General features: G+C 34.9%; 1 protein-coding gene across 1 annotated transcript in view; it reads right to left on the bottom strand.

Moving 5' to 3' along the window:
- The window catches only part of FRMPD2 (FERM and PDZ domain containing 2), a 319487-nt gene that overhangs the window by 156410 nt on the left and 143587 nt on the right, over positions 1 to 19490 (bottom strand). The window contains exons 26-29 of the mRNA XM_031949366.1: positions 16005 to 16079; positions 15415 to 15629; positions 13934 to 14032; positions 11504 to 11853 (exon numbers count right to left, since the gene is read on the bottom strand). Of these exons, the coding sequence (XP_031805226.1) occupies positions 11504 to 11853; positions 13934 to 14032; positions 15415 to 15629; positions 16005 to 16079 (739 nt within the window). The remainder of the gene's footprint in view (positions 1 to 11503; positions 11854 to 13933; positions 14033 to 15414; positions 15630 to 16004; positions 16080 to 19490) is intronic.

Raw genomic sequence — 19490 nt, 5'->3', positions numbered from 1 at the left:
GCAATTCTTAAAACTCATCTACTAAGTCAGTGAAAGAGCTATATTCTGTGTCAGTTTAATGGGTACCCATACTAATGAAATTGCAGTTCCTTAAAGTATTAAAGCATTGAGGAAAATAAATTTTAAAATACAAAACTTTTAGCCTAAGTGACTGTTAGTCACTTGCTCTCCTCTTTGTATGGGAAGGTTAAGTCTATAGGGTTAGAAAAGCTTTGGTAGATAAATGATAGGACAGTATAGACAGAACTTTCTACCCTCCATAGATTTCCCAAGTATTTTGTCTTATCTTATCAATCCAAGTGATTGAGATAGACATTTATTAAAGCTACTCAGCATTAAATAATTAGGAATACAGATTTTGAAACAGAAAGGATTGTAGAGGTTATGAGGTTCAACATTTCACTTTACACAGGAGAAAACTGAAGTTGAGAGAAGTTAACTTGAAGCAATCTCAATTTTTTCTAAGAATGCACAGAAGAAAACAGAAAGAAGTTCAGAAGAAAAGATAAACAGAACAATTTAAACATTGTGTGGAATGTGTACTTTTAGGGAAAAAAGTCATGAGTTCAAAATTGAGATTTGTGCTTTTAGATACAATCCTATGTATCTATGTATGTGTTCTATGTATATGAAAGTGCTTGGTTTGAGTGCTTTGTATATTTTTGAGTACAGAACAAAAAATTTTAAAATTATGTCATATTTCACCATTCCATTTATTCACCACTGTCTCATCCATATACTTCAAGTTGGAAAGACTTTTCAAGTCTGTCTAGAACAAATTTCTCAACTTATGAATGAGGAAACTGAGGACCAAGGAAATTGTGACTTTCCCAAGATCACACAAATGTTAGTCAAGATTTGAAGCCAGATCTTCTGATTTTTAGAGTCCCAACTTGTGTGTGTGTGTATGTGTAACATGATGTTAATTCACTCTATAGCTTCTTTCTGTCTTGATTCAGTCATTCCATGGTAAATCCCCATTTGATAGCACCAAACAGTGAGTTGGAAAGGCAAAATATAATAGGAAGAAAAGAGTCAGCCATCTTATGTTAAAAAAGAAAAAAATTTATATCTTAACTTTTATACAGTATAATCAAAACTTTTCTGTCTTTATGTCCATATTTCCACATATAACCTTTCAAGCTGGACTTTTATGACTTGTTCCCTTTCAAAATTAGAGAGTGATTGATGGGTAATAGACTAAAGAACAAAAAATATTCTCTACTTCTTTAAAATTCCTACTCCCAACCTACCCTTACCCTTCCTTTGAGCAGACACACATTGAGACCATTACACACATTTTTCCTTTTCTCCATCACAACCACTCCATCTTTTCACCAATCTTTTCCCAGATTCCTCCTGTCTTGGAAAAAGAGGTTTTCCCTGATTGTCAAAATTAAATTTTGTACCACTGACATCATAACCTCCCATCTCCTAACAAAACAGATCCATAAATTATTTCATTTTTCTTCAGCATCATTAATATTTCTCTTTACCTACTTCTTCCTATATTCTTACAAACCCCTAAATCGATCCAATTCAATAAATATGTATTAAGTGCCTACCATGTGCTAGGCGCTGTGCTAAGTGCTAGGGATACAGATAAGAAAAAGAAAGTTACCTCCTGCCCTCAAGAAGCTTAAAATTTAAGTGGAAAAGCCAACACACAAAAGGAAGTTGGAAAGGGATGAGTTGACATCAACAGGTACGCAACACAGGGAGCATCTATGGAGTTCAAACCAAGCAGAGCTACATGAGGAAAGTAGAGAGGGAGTTAGAAGGTCCAGATCCTTCCTTCCATGAAGTAAAGCTTTGGGAAGACTTCAGTGTTCTATCCGCCAAGCCTCCAACCAGAAAGGAGAAAAGGTGAAGGAGTAGGGAAGGAATCCTCTCTGTGCCATAGGATAAAATAGAGGAACTAGGGATGTTTTGGCTGGTGAAGAGAACACATGGGGAGGATGTGTTAGCTACCCTAAAGTATGTGAATTCTGTCAGGTGGGAAGATTGTACTTTTTTAGCTTGGCTTTGGAGAGTGAAACTGGACCCACGGGGAAAAGCCATAAGGAATCAGATGTTAGCTTTCTTAGGATGAATTTCCTAACAACTGGAACTGTTCAAAAGATCTCACTGAAGTGCAGTGGATAGAGGGATAGACTTAGGTTCAGAAAGACTGAGTTCAAGTCTTACTGCAGACACCTACTAGCTGCGCGACTCTGGATTACTTAATTTCTGCTTGCCTCAGTTTCCTCATCTGCAAAATGAAGATGACATAGCACCTACTTCCTAGGGTTGTTGAAATAATAGTTGAAAAGCTATTGAAGTGCTATCAAATGCTGGTTGTGAGGAGGAAGAGGATGAGGAAAAGGGTGTTGACAATGATTTCTATGCCCTGTTAGACAGTTTAGCCTTGTCTAATAGCAACACCTGTTGGGAGGAAGCATCACAAATTCTACCAGGAGAAAACTACAGGAGCATCTATTATAAGAAATTCTGTCTAATGCCTCCTCTTGAGTGATATTGAGTAGGAGCCCTAGGGAAGCCATGCCCAGAGCATCACCTGAAGTAGCCCGAAGGGCACTAGGGAGCACTACAGGAAGATGTGCTTGGCAACACCATCTGGGAATACCCATGGGGAACATGTCTCAATGACTGAGACTCTAAAAGCCTTTGGGAGAAGTGCTGCTCTTTGGAGGCTGTCTCTTATTTTCCATGAGTTTTATTGTGGATTTTATTTTGCTTTTCTTCTACTTTTCCATAAAACTTTCCTTCTTTAACTTCCTGAAATTTGTGCTTGTGACTGGAGAATTCATTTTAGGATTCTTCATCCCAAGCAGTGATTTCTCCAAGTTGGCAATAAGGCAAATGAGTTAGAAAATCTCTTGGATCATGTGATGGTCTCTGAAGCAAGAGATACATAATGCCGAGGGTCCAAGGTGATGTCTAGAAAACCTTAACAGAAGAAACAGAACTGAGATCTAAGTATTAATGAGGCAGAATGCTTTGGTATCAACCATAGGGTATCTACTGCTCTTCATGGTTGGGTCCTTTAGTGATGGAATGGTTTGCTTGACCCATCTCTACATGACTAATTAATCAGCATTTTAAAAAAATTCTCTACCATCTAGTTTAGTTACTTTCTCCAGACCAATGGAGAATCCAGAAGAAAAGCTAAAAACTGAATGGGTTTGGAATTTATGTTCTTTAGTTCTTCCTCACTGTAATTGTCCTCATAAAGCTGGGTAGGAGGTAGTTCTTATTTTAAGGGCATTCTTGGAGAGAGAAATTAAATTGAAATTTCTTGGTTGTCTTCTGTAAAAGGAACAATTTTGAAGGACTTAAGATCTTTTTATCGGTATAATGATCAATTACAATTCCAGAGTCTTGAAAATAAAAATGTTATTCATCTCATAACAGAGAAATGATTAATTTCATTTGGAAAATAAGATGTACATTTTTGGATGTGGACAACAGGAATTAATATATCTTGTTTAACCAGACATTTTTGTTATGTGTTTTGTTTTTACTTTTCTTTCTGTGGGTGGAAAAATCCTGTTTAATAGTTCTTTTTTTTATTTTTTTAAAGGAGATACAGACTATTTGATACTATATCCAATAAAGAAGAATTATTAATTTATTATTATTTTTAAATTACCTATTATTGATTTCAAAATACTACAGTGTTAAGAGACAAAAAAATAACAGTTTCTTCCCTCAAGGAGCATACATCCTAAGACAGGTAAATAGATAAATAAATATAATTTAAGGACATAAAATCACTATTTTTTATGGGTTATTAAGTACATGAAGGAGAGCAAGGTGAAATAAATTAGTAAAGGTAATTATATACTTTAAATGGCAGGCAGAGAGGCTGCTATTAACCTTAAAAATTCAGGAAGCAATAGAAATTCTTCAGCAGACAAGTGAACTGGACAGACCAGTATTAAGAAAGATTGTTTTTATACTTCTATAGAGGGTGGATTGGAGAGTAAGAAAATTAGAAACAAACAAACAAAAAAAAAACATCCAGGAGGCTATTGAGAAGTTTAAGAAGAGTTAATCAATCAATCAATTAAGTTTTTATTAAGTACTTACTATGTGCCAGGCATTATATGCTAAGTTCCGGAGATACAAAGTTAGATATGAAACAGTCCCTGCCCACAACAAATTTATAATCCATCAAAGAGATAACATCTAAATACATATAAAATCTATACCAAATAAATAGAAGTTCATGTCGGGGAAGGGCATTAGTAAATGGAAAAAAATGAGAAGAAAGGATTTGTGTAGGAGGTAGCACTTGTACTGAGGTTTCTAAAAAGCAGGAGTGAAGATGGAGACATTCTAGGCATCAGGTACACTTCATGCAAAGACTCAAGATCAAGAAATGGAATGCTATGTTTGAGGAACAGCAACAATAGAGGAGAGTAATAAACTAACATTCCTGGAAAAGTAAGTTGAAAACAGGTTGTTAAGATCTTGAAATGCCAACCAGAGAAGTTTGAAATTGCTCATAAAAGTGATGAGGCTCTAAACCTATATGCCTTTGTAACTTTCCCTCCATTGATCTCTATTGCTTTGTATATGTTTGGTGCTTAATAAATGTAGGCTGATTAACTGATGGTTCTGCACAGAAGTTCAAGTATGTTCAAGATGTTCAAGGGTTCAAGTATGGGTGTGATTACAATTATGTATTAATTGGATTCCTTAGGTATTATATATGTATTATGTAATCAATTATCCATTGATTTAGCTAAATTTCAAAATTTATTACCACAATGTTGGTCACTACATGTTAAATTCTTTCTTCCATTGATGAAAATTATTAAGGAATTGAGATTTTTGATGTATATTGCAGGAAGGAGTAACTAGATCAATAAAATCATGAATTCTTAAATTTTTTTAGAAATATACATGCACTTTATAATTAGGTGTCTTGGTCATTTAATGAGCATTTACAATACATCCACTTTGCTGCCAGGAATGTGGTAAACACCAGAAATGCCAAAACAAAACAAATAAACAAAAAAAAGCCCTCATGGTTTTTACTCTAAAGGAGAACAGTTAAGTGGTACAGTGGATAGAGCCCTGAACCTAGAATAATGATGATTTTGTGACTCTAAGAAAGTAACTTAATCTCTGTTTGTTTCTATTTTCTTATCTGAAAAATAGCTATAACAATAATAGCACCTTACCTCCATAGATTGTTGTAAGGATCAAATAAATTAATATTAGTAAAGTGCTTGGTAAAATGACTGACACGTAGTAGGTACTTAATAAATGCTTGTTTGTCTCTTCCCTTTCCTCAAGAAGCTCAAAGTCAAATTGACAAGATAAGATGAAAACAATCCTATTTCAAAAATCTATACACAGAATAAGCTGGAGATAATATTGGAGGGAAGGCACTAACATTATAGGGGATCCCATTTTCTTGTAGAAAAAAGGGATTTGTCTGCTTGGATTTCAAGGAACTCAGCCAAGAGACAGAAATGAACAGGAAGAGAACCTCAGGCACGGGAGGGGGCGGGGGGGAAGCCAGTTAAAATGCCTAAAATCTAGAGATGAAATATCTTGTGTAAGGAACAACAAGGAAGTCAATATCATTGGATCAAGGAGTATGTAAAAGGAACAAGGGTAAGAAAATTGGAAAAGTAAGAGGATGTCAGATTGGAAAGGCTTTCAATGTGAAACAGAGGATTTTATATTTGATCCTAGACTTAATAAGAAACCAATGGAGTTTATTGATTTTTCTAGGGAAGACATGGTCAAATCTGTGTTTTTGGAAGATTAATTTAACAACTGAATGGAACATGAACTACACTGGTAAGCTACTTCAGGCAGGAAGACCAATCAAAATTATATCAATAATCCCAGTATGAAACAATGAGGACTTGCATCACAGTGGTGGCTATATCAAGAGGAGGTATATACAAGAAATATTACCCAAAACAGGGTAAATTGTCTATTGATCAGTCCAGCTGAATTCAAAGGCTCATAATCAGAGTAAGAGTTAACAGATGCAATGTTATTTACACTACTCATTAAAAATGTCTACCTAAGACATAGGAGTAGAATGGGATGCCCCAACTGGGGGGTAGTCTTACAAGGTAAAATGACAATGGATTGAATGTAAGAGTTGACTGAGAAGTTGAGGCAAGTTGCAAGTCATTGGGTGACTGATGATGATGGTACTTTGTCAGTAACAAGGAATTTTAGAAGCAGGAGTGTGGACAAGATATGGGGAGAAGGATAAATTAAGTTTTTGATACATTGAGTTTAAGGTATCCACAGCAAAGCTTCCTATATTGGGAGCCATGATTCCATATGGGGTTGTGTTACTGAATGTGGGATTCATGAAATTATATTTTATTATCAGAAAATGCTTGGTTTGTATACCTATTTTATATATCTATATATCCGGGGTCACATAAAAAATTTGGGGGCAAAAAGAGGTCACAAGTGGAAAAAATTTAAGAAGCCTATAGGACATTATTGTGATACGGGAGCCACCTGCCAGTGGCTGCTGGAGGTTTAACTCAGACCTATAGAATGCATCCCTTCATGTGAGAGGATGATGATGATACAAAGCAGACTGAGAGGCAGCTGAGTTGTCTGATCTCTCCTCTTCCCTTTGCCTCCAATTTATCTCATTCCCAATCCATAAGGAGCATCTGTGTTACTAAAGGTTGCTTTGTAAGTCCTTCAAGTGTTATGATTCACAGCTATGGAGGCTCTAAGAGAATTGACCTGCCCCTTCACTTAGGTATAGTCTTTAACAGAACATATAGTTTGAGAAGTGCAAGAGGTCATGGATATGTGAAATTTGAGGTTAGAAGAAAGGTTTGGATTGGACAAGTAGATATGAGAATTAGATTTTTTTTTGATTCATTCAAGGTAGAGGTCAGAAGACCTAGGTTTGATTACTAACTTTTACACATTGCAGCTATAAATCAATCAATAATCATTTATTAAATACCTACTATGTACCATGCACAGTGCTATGTTTGGGAATACAAAAGGAAACAAAAATAGACAATCTCAAGGAACTTACAATCTACTGGGAGAAACAGCATGCAAAAATATATATATAAAGCAAGTTATATGCAGGATAAATAAGAAATAATTAACAAAAGGAAGATGCTAGATTTAAGAGTTAATAAGGAAAGCTTCCAGTAAAAGTAGTATTTGAATTGGGACTTAATCACTTAACTTCTCTGAATTTCAATTTGTCCATCCAGAGATAATAATTTTTGTGGTAATGAGGAAAATGTTTTTGCATCATAATGCTGTAGAAATATACATAAAAAGTATTTATTGACTAGTATAATCAATCTTTCTCTAGGTGCCAGAGACATAATTATAACGAATGAAATCATGCTTATTCACAAGGAGCTTGTATTCTAAAAAGGAGACAACAAATACATGCAAATAAATAGGATATAGGAATAGATATAGTTATAGATAGAGATATAGGAAAAGGCCAGCAATGCATTAAACTTTGGCTAAACCACCAGCTTCGAATAAAAAGAGTAGTGGTGACTTAAAATAAAAGAAAAGGTCAGGGACATATCACAAAGAGCAATGCATATCATGTTGGAAAGCTAGAATTTTATTCTGTAAGCAACTGCGAACTACTGAAATTTTACAAACAGGTGAGAGTCATGATCCAATTTGCTGTGGTTTTGCTTTTTGAACAAACTTTCATCATATCTACAATTGATGTCATAATAAGCTCTTGGTCAGGAACACAATCCCCAAATTTCCTCTGGGAATATATAATCTAATTTGGGGTTGGTTCACTTTTGACATAATTTCCAGGAACCATTTACACTGATGACTATACCAATGATTAATAACAATCACAGATGTAGATAAGCATCTTTAATTAGAAGTTGAATAATTTATCTCTCACATGAAACTTCCATCTCTCTGTCAATTATTGGCAATCCCCAGATGGCAAGGTAAATACAAGGCTGAGAATTTAACAGGAACCACAAATTCAATTCAATTCAGTTCAACTGCCTTTAATTGCCTATTGTGTGAAAGAATAATGCTGAGTATTATAGATTTCAGTCTGTTTCAGTTTTTTTGTTTGTTTTATTATGTCTTTGATCCAGACCTAGGTATATCAGCAATTCACCTCTAAATTAATAGTGTTAGAGTATGAGTTCTCAACCTGCTTTGTGTCATGGATCCCTTGGGCAGTATGTTAAAAACCTATGGATCGTTTTTTTTCCAAATAATGCTGTCAAATGCACCAGATAAAAATAAATATGATTACCAGAAAAAAATAATTATATTGAAATAGCTATCAAGCATACATGTGTATAGATATTAGATATAGATATAAGCATACATTGAGATATTACATATTACATGTGGAATATATAATTTATATCATAATATATGTATGCAGATACATATGATGTATGTAACATATAATTTATACATAAGAATACACATAATGCATAACATTATAACACACCCATTATATATAATTATATATAAATATATATAATAAATATTTGTACATACATACATTGTATATACAATGTATATACATTGTGTATATATATACATATATATATATATATATATATATATATATAATATACATTATTCATCCAGACAGGCTACCATAATGCCTCACCATCTCTTCAGGCATTGGGTGTAAGAAAATCAAAAATTCAACTGCCCTCAAGAAGTTTACAAGCTCGGTATTCTCTGAGTTAAGTTGACCCACGTATTTGTTTTTTTCAATGATTTTTGATACCCCAAATCACTTGACACATTTTAAAAAGTCCCCACTAATTAATGTAGGCGCTTAGTACTCATCCAAGGCAGGGATTCAGCCATTTATCAAAGAGGTTCCAGCAAGGACAGTCATCGATTTTCTCTCCCTTTAGCTCTCACCCCTTCCAAAGGAGGGCAATTGCCATTAGTGGGACCTTGCCTCAGTCAGCAATCTGCTGCCCCCTCCTGGCCATTGCTGATACAGCTAGGGAGGTATCTAGGTCCCTGCTAACAGTTTAGCCAGGTGACCCTTTAATACCTTTAAAATATCCAGGAGAATCCTTTCAGTTCAGTGACTTGTGCAAAGTCCCAGTCCTAGGGTACAACTCCTTCTGCTACTGAATCATGCTGCTGCCCTGTATTGTTCATAACTTTTATAGATTTATGTATTCAGGAGTTCTTAAAATAGACTACAGACTCTTGGCAGAGAGGCAATGAATAGCTATCAGGCAGTTTGAGAACCTGGATGGGAAAAATAGTACTTCTTTATTTTTAATAGACTCTAAGTGAATTTTAGCATTTCCTTTGATTATGAACATAGACAATAAAATATTCTTCTGAAAAAGGGTCAATAGATTTCTCCAGATTGCCAGAGTGGTCCAGGACTGATTTAAATTAAGAACCCATTGATTTAAATTGGAAGCTCCTTTGAGAAGTCTCTTCCTTCCTTCTTTCTTTCCCTCCCTCATTCCTTCCTTTCTTCTTTTTTCCTTCCTTCTTTTCTTCCTTCCTTCCTTCATTAATATCTTCTTCCTTCCTTCCTTTTTTCTTCTTTTCTCCCTCCTTCCCTTCCTTCTTTCTTTCCTTCCTTACTTCTTTTCTTTCTTTCTCTTTCTTCTCTCTCTCGCTCATTCTCTCTCGCTTGCTCACTCTTTCTCTCTCTTTCTTCCTTTTCTCTTTCACCCATGGAGATTTAAACATAAATAAATTTTTAATTCAATTCAATTGCACTGAAACATTTTCCATGAAGGAAAGTTTAGAAGAGCAGTGAATAAAAAGCCTAGCTTTGGAGTCAGGAAGACCTGCATTTATGTTTTATATCTGAGACCTGCTGGCTTTGTGATTCTAGTCAAGTAACAAGGTACTCTTATTAATCTCCCTTAGATAATTCTGGCAGATGAGAGGTTACAAACCAGTTGCTTGTATGCACTACAAATGAAATCCCAGATCCTAAGCAACAACAGCAAACCAGAGAACTAATGACCCTCCTTTTTTGCAGATAAGCACATATACAAAAAGTTCAATGAAATTTGAAAGATAGAGTTTAGATGAAACAATATTTTGTCATGTTTTTAAGAACAAGTGCTCTGACTTAAAAATACAGATCAGAAAAGAAATGATGAGTTCAATGATCTTAGAAAAACATGGCTAGACTTGCATGAAATAATGAGGAACGAAATGAGGAAAACCAAGAGAATGCAGTATACAATAATAGCAATACTATTTTGAGAACAACTTTGAATGAATAGCTCATTTTGACTATTATAAATACCCAAATTAACTACAAAAGATATGAGGGAAATTGCTATTTGCATCCAGAGGGGAAAAAAATCTGATAAATAGAAGTATGTGCAGAATGATTTTACATATATATGCATATTTGTGTCTAATGGTTGCCATTCCACGGTGGAGAAGGAAGAGAAAAAGGGAAGAAATTTATATAACAAATTTATTATATATTCAAAAGGAATGCCAAGTTGTACATGATAGATTTACAGTTTCATGGGCAATCATCTTTTTATTATTTTACAGTTATGGAAATGCATGTTTTCTTTCATAAATTAAAAATAAAATAAATAATTTTTAAAAGGATTAGGAATATAGATAAATAAAAATTCCTTAAAGATAATAAGAACACCTACTTCTTAGAATTTCATTTGACTAAGAATACCATTCCTAATTTAATCACGTCAAGTCAACAAGCTTTTATTAAGCACTTATGTGCTCAATACAAAATCAGGCCTCTGGGCCACATGCTTACCCCTCCAACATCTAGGACTATAAAGAGAATCAAAAAATAGTCCCTTCTCTCAAAGAGTTTACAATCTAATGAGAAGAGCAACATATAAATATCTATATACAAACAAGATATTATAGAACAATTTGGAGATAATCAACAAAAGGAAGGCACTAACTTTAAGAAAGCTCAGAAAAGACTTCTTGCAGATTATGTGACTTCAGCTGGAATTTGAAGCAAGCCAAGAGATAAAGGTAAGGAGGAAAAGAATTCTGGGCATAGGAGATAGGAAAACAGCAAATGAGAGAGACTATGTAATGACTGAAAACATACCTTTTTGACATGTGTGAATCTCAACCAATTAATGAAATACTGGTATTTTTTGGTTGCATTATCTTATCATCTCAAGTAAACTGTAAGCCTCTTGAAGACAGGACTTACCTTTAGCACTTCTCTTGCATTTCTTGAAGCATCTAACAGAGCATTAAATATACTATAGGTATTCCATAAATAAAACCCAGTGCCTGTCCTTATATACCTTACAATCCAGCAGTGCTTAAGACAATACAATATAATGAAAGATTAAGTTTGGAAAAAATCTAGCACCAGTCTCCTTTATTCCCAAGATAAAGAAACTGAAATCTTGAGTGAAAAGGTGACTTGTTGAAGGTCACATATGCAGTTAAGATTGATTATTGATTCCAGTAATGAAATTTATCCAATACACAAAGTACTTGAAAGTCTAGTCATTCTTACCTTTCTGGTGTCCTTACATCAGAAACTGAGTAGCAGTTTTGTCTTACATCTTCTTCTAAAGAGGAAACCAATTCAGGAACAGTAGTTTCTTGATGATGATTCCATGAATACTCATAGGAAATATCTGAATGAGTTAATAATGTACCCCAAGGTCTCTCTTCACCTTCATCAGAGTCCCATTCTTCCTCATCAATGGTTTTATGGAAAAATATTGTCTTAGAATCCACATATTCCTCTGATTCCAGTAAAGAACTGTCCCTCTCATTATTGCCCAGATTCAAGTTGCTCCTGTGTTCTGGAGTAAGGCATTCAACCCTGGTAAATTTTTTGTCTGGAGAGGATGTTGATGTCTGTTAGGATTTTTAAAAGGAATTAAAATCTAAAATCATCACTTTCTCTGGGTAAATTTCTATGAAATATTTACCGATTCATATTCTTCACCTCCTCAGATCCCCCTTTTTTTTTTTAAAGTGTAGATAAAACAGAGTCACTTTTCCATCTTTAGATGTTCCTTCTCAGCTCTCTAATCATTCTTCATTTATTCTGTCCCATCCTTCTATTCATCATGTCTCCTAGGGTTTTATTTTTGGCTTCTATCTTTTCGTCTTCATAATTTCTATCATTCACTACTCCTGGGACTCATTTGTAACTTCTATTCAGTCTTCTCATCTTCCCACAATTTTTATTTCCTCCTTGATAAGCCCTGAATGTGTTTTCATCAGCTCAAATATAACTCAATAGTGGTAGGTGATAATTGATTTTCAAAGAGTTATAATTCTTCTAATAAGATGGAGGATCACCAAGTTTTATCATAAGCCTTGTTAATTGTGCCCTATGAACAACTGGATCTGATAATTTGCCATACCATTAAGCTGACCTTCAAATACATGGGCATTGCCATCTCATCTGCTGATGTACTCTAAGTAATCCTGGCTCTTCACATCTACCCTTTCATTGTAGCTAAAGAAACACTAGGTCATTCTTAAGCTATTGTCTTGAACAACTAAAAAGCAAAGACTGTCTCCTTTTGGCACATTGTAAGCACTTAAAAAATGGTTTATTCATTCCTCCCTTCTTCATTCCTTTTTTCTTCCTTCCTTCTGTCATTGCTTTGTTCTTTTTCTCTCTCTCCCCTATCATTCCTCCTTTCCTCACTGCCCTCTTTTTTCTCTTCTTTCCTAGTCCCTTCTTTCTTTCTTCCTAGATTCCCTCCTTCTTTTTCTTTTTTCCTATTGCCCTCTCTCCTTTCTTCTTTCTTTCCTTCCTTCTTTCATATCTCCCATATCTACAACATTTGAGAAATTATATTATTTCATTTTCTTTCTGTTTTCTCTAAATCACTTAGATAATTATCTCATAAATCATAAAGTTCTGAAAGAATAGCTATGGTCTATGGTTTATTATTTATTTGTTTGTTTTTGTTAACATAGTATTCTACCATCAGACTATAAGTTCCCTGAGAAAAGGAATTGTCTTTCATCTTTCTCTGACTCCTATTGTTTAGCACTGTACCTGACATATAGAAGGTGAAGAATAATGCTCAACTATAGCCCCAACTTCCCAGGAAAACTGGGCTTGAAAACTTAAAATGACCCAGAAATCCCAAACCTTTGCACTCCTAAAAGATCCTTGTCTCCTTCTGTCCTGCATAACATTAGCAGTGGAGATCTCATGGGCAAGATTTCTGTCTCCCCGTCCCTGTCTTTGACAAACAGTTGCAAATATGGCAGATAAGGAAGCAGGCTGATTTCTTTAAACCCTATAAAAGGCCCTATGTCCTTTTTATTGGAAACCATGTGCTTTGGATAAGAATCCGATATGACCAAAGTCAACTTTAATAAATTCTCCAATTGAAAATTAATGTTCTCAACTCACCTCTATATCTCAGCACAGCAATAACTGGTTATTGACCAAATAGTACATAATTGATAAATGCTTTTAGTGATGATGATGCTTCCTCTAATATAAAGGATAAGAAGTTTTTGCCATTTCAATCTCTCAATAAATATGTATACTCATTTTAGTGGGTGAATCGCCTCTTCTGTGGTCCTTTTGCTTCCTCCTTTAAAAATCCCATCCTTCTACTCTATATAGTTACTAATAAAAAGTAAGGATAAGTTGGGGACATACAGCAGAGTCTTGTTCTAGATGACTCAGATATTGAAATAGCTACAAAAAGAGAAGTGCCTAAGGGAATGGAAGGAACAGAAGGAGAACATGAATGGAAAGACAAAAATACAAATGTCTTTTTAACAGAAACCTTACATTTATAATAAGATGGGGGAGGGGGGTTTCACTATTATTCTAGCAAGAAATTTGCTGTTGAATTCTTTCCTTGCACATACAACTATGGTAACAAATGTGCCTAAAATATGCATTTGAATTTCCAAATCAGAACAATTTGATCTAAGCAAATAGCTCTCATCTTACCAGCAAGTCCTGCTCTATTTCAGGCAGTATAACTTTAAGAGGTCTGCAAAGTCGCAAGGTAACATTTTCAGGAGCGCCTCTAAGTAGGTGAAGGACTTCCTAAAAGCCAAAGACATGATTATTCCCAATAATTAGGCAGTTAGTGTATTCCTAGATCACAGATTTAGGGTTAGTAACATATCAGTCATCATCTTAGTCAATTTTTTGTTTAATACATGAGTGATTGAGGACTTAGAGATTAAGTCACTTGGCCAAAGTCATACAGGTTATTAAATGGGCATTGTTGTGACTCCAATTCCTAATTATTTCCATTATGCTATGCCATTTATCTGGCAGGTGTCAAGCTACATGTTGCCCCTGTCCTGCTCTTGTACCATACCTGCCAACTCTTCAGTATGAATATTTATACCTCAGAAACTGGCAAACAAAAAGGGGTTTGATTTTCTATTTTGTGGATTGTCTAGACTTAAGAAAGTGATAGAGAAAATATTAATAATGAAAATTAAGCTGAACAGTATCCATTTACATATTGTTTTTCAGAGATCTGATTATTAGACATCCTCTAACACACTCCTTCCTTTCCTTTTATAATATTGTTTGCCCCCACACCATTCCCACCACACACACATACATACACACACACATACACTCCTGTTTTGCACAAAACTTCAAGATAATCTGTAGTCAGTATAATTTTCAACATTTTCTTTTCAAATCCTATTCATTATAAGTACTTGGTCTATATTTAACCAAGATGAATTTTTTTTCTTTTTATTATTTCCTTTCTTTTCCATTTGTAATTTTTCCATTTTAACAACTGAATATGGGCTACATTAAGGACCTCAAACGCCAAGTGCTTTATGTAAATAAATGAAAGAATGCCATGGAAAGACCAGTCCTCCTACATGTGCATTTGAATCAAATCATTTCCCATATTCTCCAGATGACTATGTTACATACAAAAAAAAAAATCTACTACATTCCAAGGTTAATGAGAAATCTACAGACAAACCATTATAGTAGTTTAAATTTGCCTCCTTTCAAATTGCCCAGGAATGAAAGAAATTGATCCTAGAGTTCCCTGGAATTGGCCAATCAATGAAGTTGAAGATGAAATAGATAGCTATTTTATTGTGTTTGGCAGTCAAGTCATATATAATATGTCCTCCAAAGTAACAATTCCCATTGCATACGCTAAAGGGCATAAATCAAGTACACAGAGCAGAATTTTGTCTCTGGCGTGATAATTAAGTTAATTATAATCAATACTAACCCAGTGCTGCCCATTTCCAAAGCTGTGAAATAGGAAATTAAATGCAGATAATCATTCTGCATAACTGTTCTATCCTTACAGTCAAAGATGATTTCTTCACCTGTAATCTTTAGATAGAAAAATATTTCAGAGCAGTGAGCCTGATAAAATTCAGCTTGACCTTAATTATATTCTACTATGAGGAGCATCATTTGATAAGCTCCAATACCTGGTAAGAGAGGCCTTCTGTAGACTTTCCATTCACAGCCAGGATAATATCACCAACTGCAATTTCCCCATTCTCCTCAGCTGGCTGCCCTGGAAACAGCCTCTTAATCCTCACGGCATAACTTCTAAGATGATCTGAGTTCTCCCTTGCCGTCTGTAGGACGCTGAATCCCAGGCCACTGGAGTTCTTTTTCAGAGTGACCTCAAATATGTTATCTGTTTGATGAGAAGTCAATAAATTCATCAGTAGATTTCAACATTGGAACTGTTTCCCCAGTGATAGAAGCAAAATGGAAATTGCACAAACGCTTTGTTCTAAATTTTACATATAGCCCCCAAAAATACAAAGCATAATTTCACAATTTCAAGTTCAGTTTTGTACTTTTCCATTTTTCCCTAAAATTATATACATGAATGCAAAACTTCACTCATGCACACACACTCAACTTCAGTCTTTGACATTAACTTTTCACCCCATCCCACTCCCATCCCTACCCTACAAAGCTTTCATGAAACAAAAGTTCATATGTTTGAGCTAAATAATTCAAAGCATTCAAATTAAAAAAATATATTTTTTAAAATTATAATTACCTTCCAAATTCTCTGGATAATTGCTGAAATTCTTTGGATAATTGCTGAAATCTTGTTCTTCTATGTGGACTTGACCTTAAAACATAACAAGTTACCTTTGGACATCATGTGTTCAAAACCATACCAGAAAGTAAGATGGCCTGGCAGTGAAACCTAAGTTTTCTCCTGCAGGATCAGAGGCAGCACAAAGAAATTAATGAAGGTCATGATGGTGGTGATGGGGGTCCTACACTGGAAGAAGTTCTGAATTTGAGGTCAGAGGACTTCTGTTCAAATCCCCTGGGTAACTATGCAAATCATTTAACTTTTTTCTTTTTCAATAAATGAAGGAATGGGAATGGATTATCTCCTACTTTCCCCCATTAGGTCTAGTATGATGCTATCATGATCTTACCTCAATATTCTAGAGGTACTTAAGGTTTATGAATACTCCTCTTAGGACAATCCAAAGTGGGTAGGCAAATAATTATTTCCCCTACTTTTACAGATAAGAAAACTAAAATAAAATAGGCAAACAATTATTTCCCCTACTTTTATAGATAAGGAAACTAAAATAAAAAAACCAAGACTGAGCTGCTCTGATATTTAACAGCCACATGACCATGTGTCTTAAATATTATTCCTTCTATCCACACTTTGAACACAGACTGGAAGGCATTAAACTTTAGTTATGGAGACTTCAATGAGGATCAGGCAAATGCACTATGGCTCAATTGCAGGGGAGGAATCTTATATAAAATGCTATCAAGAAGAAAGGACAGGTTTTAGGATTTGATTAATTATATATTCCTGAAGGGGTCATTACAGTTAGTAACTTATATGCATCCCTCCTGGAGAATTTCACTAGTATATACTTGTTGAGAGTTTGTTTATATATCTTTACTTAGCTTCTATATTAAGTAATTTTTAAAATTTCACTCATTAATTCAATCACTCTAATCCACAATTTACATTTGGGCCCATTTTGTATGTTGTCTAAGACATAAGCTTTATATGACTCAAGTACCTGTTTAGACTAATCTACTATGTCATACAATGGTTGCCATCTGTGCTTGTTGAAATTTTTCAAACTGAAAATAAAAATCACAGACCCTTTCTGTGGTTTGGCTGAAAGCCATTTTAAGGGATTCTAATGGTTTAATAACAATACATTTTTAAACCATTTTTATCTTTTCTCTAATAGAAATTTCAAGGGATCATTTTTTTTTCAAAGCATTTTACTAGAAACAATATCACAGTGAAAAAAAGTATTGACTTTTTTTCTCTTCTATGTTCAGTTGACATTAGACATATGAAAAATATTGTGTTTTTATCTTTTCTTGCCCCAGATAGTAAATTAGGAATAATGTGTAGGAAATAGTGTGTGGAGACACTGGTCTTCAGTTTAAGGTCATGAACATTTTCTTAATTATTTTATTTATCATAACAAAAATAGCAGCTATTGAACTCCTCCTTTATATCATGAGCTCCTTGAGGATGGAGACAGTCTTAACATAGAGTGCTTAATAAATGCTTGTTGACAGACTGCCTTACATATCTCATTTAAGCTTGATAATAATCCTGTGATATAGAACGAAAAAAACAAGTACTATGTCTCTATCTTATAGATGAAGAAACTCAGAGATATTAAATGATTTGCCCTTAGTTACACAGCTAATAGAAATAAGAGGCAGAATTGAAATCCTAGTCTTCTCTCAGTGTCCAATAATGGATCCACTCTAAGACATTGCCTTTCCAACTAGTCAATCAGTCAAAGATACAAAGAAAGGCAGAGTCTCTTCTCTTGAGGAGAGAGACTTGTAAGTAAGCAGGAATAAACAAGATCATGTTTGGGCAGCTAGTAGAGGCTACATTGGAGAGCATCGTTCTACTAGACTCACAGCCCTGAGGAAGATCAGAGTTCAAATCTAGCCTCAGACATTTCCTAGATGTGCGACCCTGAGCATGTCATAAATTCTCTCTGCCTCAGTTTTTTAACCTGTAGAATGGAGATAATAATAGCACCTATCTCCCCAGGGTTGTTGTGAGGATCAGATGAGATAACTGTAAAGCACTTAGCCCAGTACCTGGCGCATAGTAAGCACTCTATAAAAATCAGCATTATTATACTGGATAAATTAAAGCTAATCTTAGAGGACTGGGAAAGACTTCTTGCAGGAAGGATGGCTGAGACATGAAAGAAAATAGGGAAGCTGGGAGAAGCCAAAGGTTAGAAGGAGAGAATTCCAGGCAGGGGCCATAGGCAGTAAGAAACTAGAATGCAGTATGTGAGGAACAGAAATGAGACCAGTGTCATGGAGGGGAGTCAAGTGGAAGAAGACTAGGAAGGAAGAAGGAGCCAAGTTATGGAGGTTTTTAAAGTCTAACCGAGGATTTTATATTTGATCTTATAGTTAAGAAGAAGCCACTTGAGTTTGTGATATGGCCAGACCTATGTTTAAGGACAATCAGTTTGGCAGCTCCTCCTTCATTGAGGAGAGAATTGAGATGAGAAAATCAACCAACAAGTTATTGCAATAGTACAGGAGTAAGGTGATAAGGACCTGTACTAAGATGGCAGCAGTGTCAAAGGAGAGATGAAGGAATATTTTAGAGAAATTACCAAAACAAAACAAACAATAACAACAATAATAACAAACAAAAGAAAACCAAACAAAAACCAACTGTGTGTAGGCTGTGAATGGATCATTCTAGCTAAAGTAAGATTCTCATCACCAGAATATGTTGCCAGATACTAAAATGTTTCTACAATTCATCAAAACCACCTATTAAGGCATAGGACTAAAATGGAGTGCCTCAATTAATAGTATTTTCCATCACTGAGGGTCTTAAAGGCAAAGACTGAATGACTACTTACTTCCTAGGAATGTTGTAAAGAATATTTCTGCTCTGGAAGAATATTTCTGAACTCTGAAATCTGTTATTTACACAGATCTCTTGGAACTGGGTGAACAAAACCACTATAATAAGATTTATAACAGCTTAGCATCAAATCATGGCTGGCCATGAAATTTAGTGTTCCCTTGGGGAAAAACAAATTCATCAGGAAAGGACATTGAGATATGGAGTGAGGAGATATGTCTGTTACTCCAAAACAAATTGCTTGGGGGAAGGGGTGTGTTGTTCTTATTTTTAGATGGAGTAAATCTCCTTAAGTACCATATTCACCTAAACTGCAGCATCATGTTCATGACCCCTAGAGATGAAAGGTTTGACCAATCAAAGCACCTCCGTAGTACTTCAAAATGGAAAATGGCCCTACTCTTCAATACAATCTTAATCTCAAAGACTTTCACACAAATCTAGCCAAAGTCAAACCACAATTTCTGGGACTTGTTAAAAAACAAAATCCTTACTTGTGAGCATTTTTGGCATCTTACCCTTTTCAGAAAGATGCTTAATTAGCGTACCTTCTATCCCATCAGGGAAAATACTTCGTTCATTATCAACATCATTCTGTTTTCTCTTTAACACCTATAGAAACCA

This window comes from Sarcophilus harrisii, chromosome 2 (genome assembly GCF_902635505.1).
Source record: "Sarcophilus harrisii chromosome 2, mSarHar1.11, whole genome shotgun sequence".
NCBI lineage: Eukaryota > Metazoa > Chordata > Mammalia > Dasyuromorphia > Dasyuridae > Sarcophilus > Sarcophilus harrisii.
The sequence above is the reverse complement of the archived record's forward strand: the minus strand, read 5'-3'. Positions and strand labels throughout refer to the sequence as shown.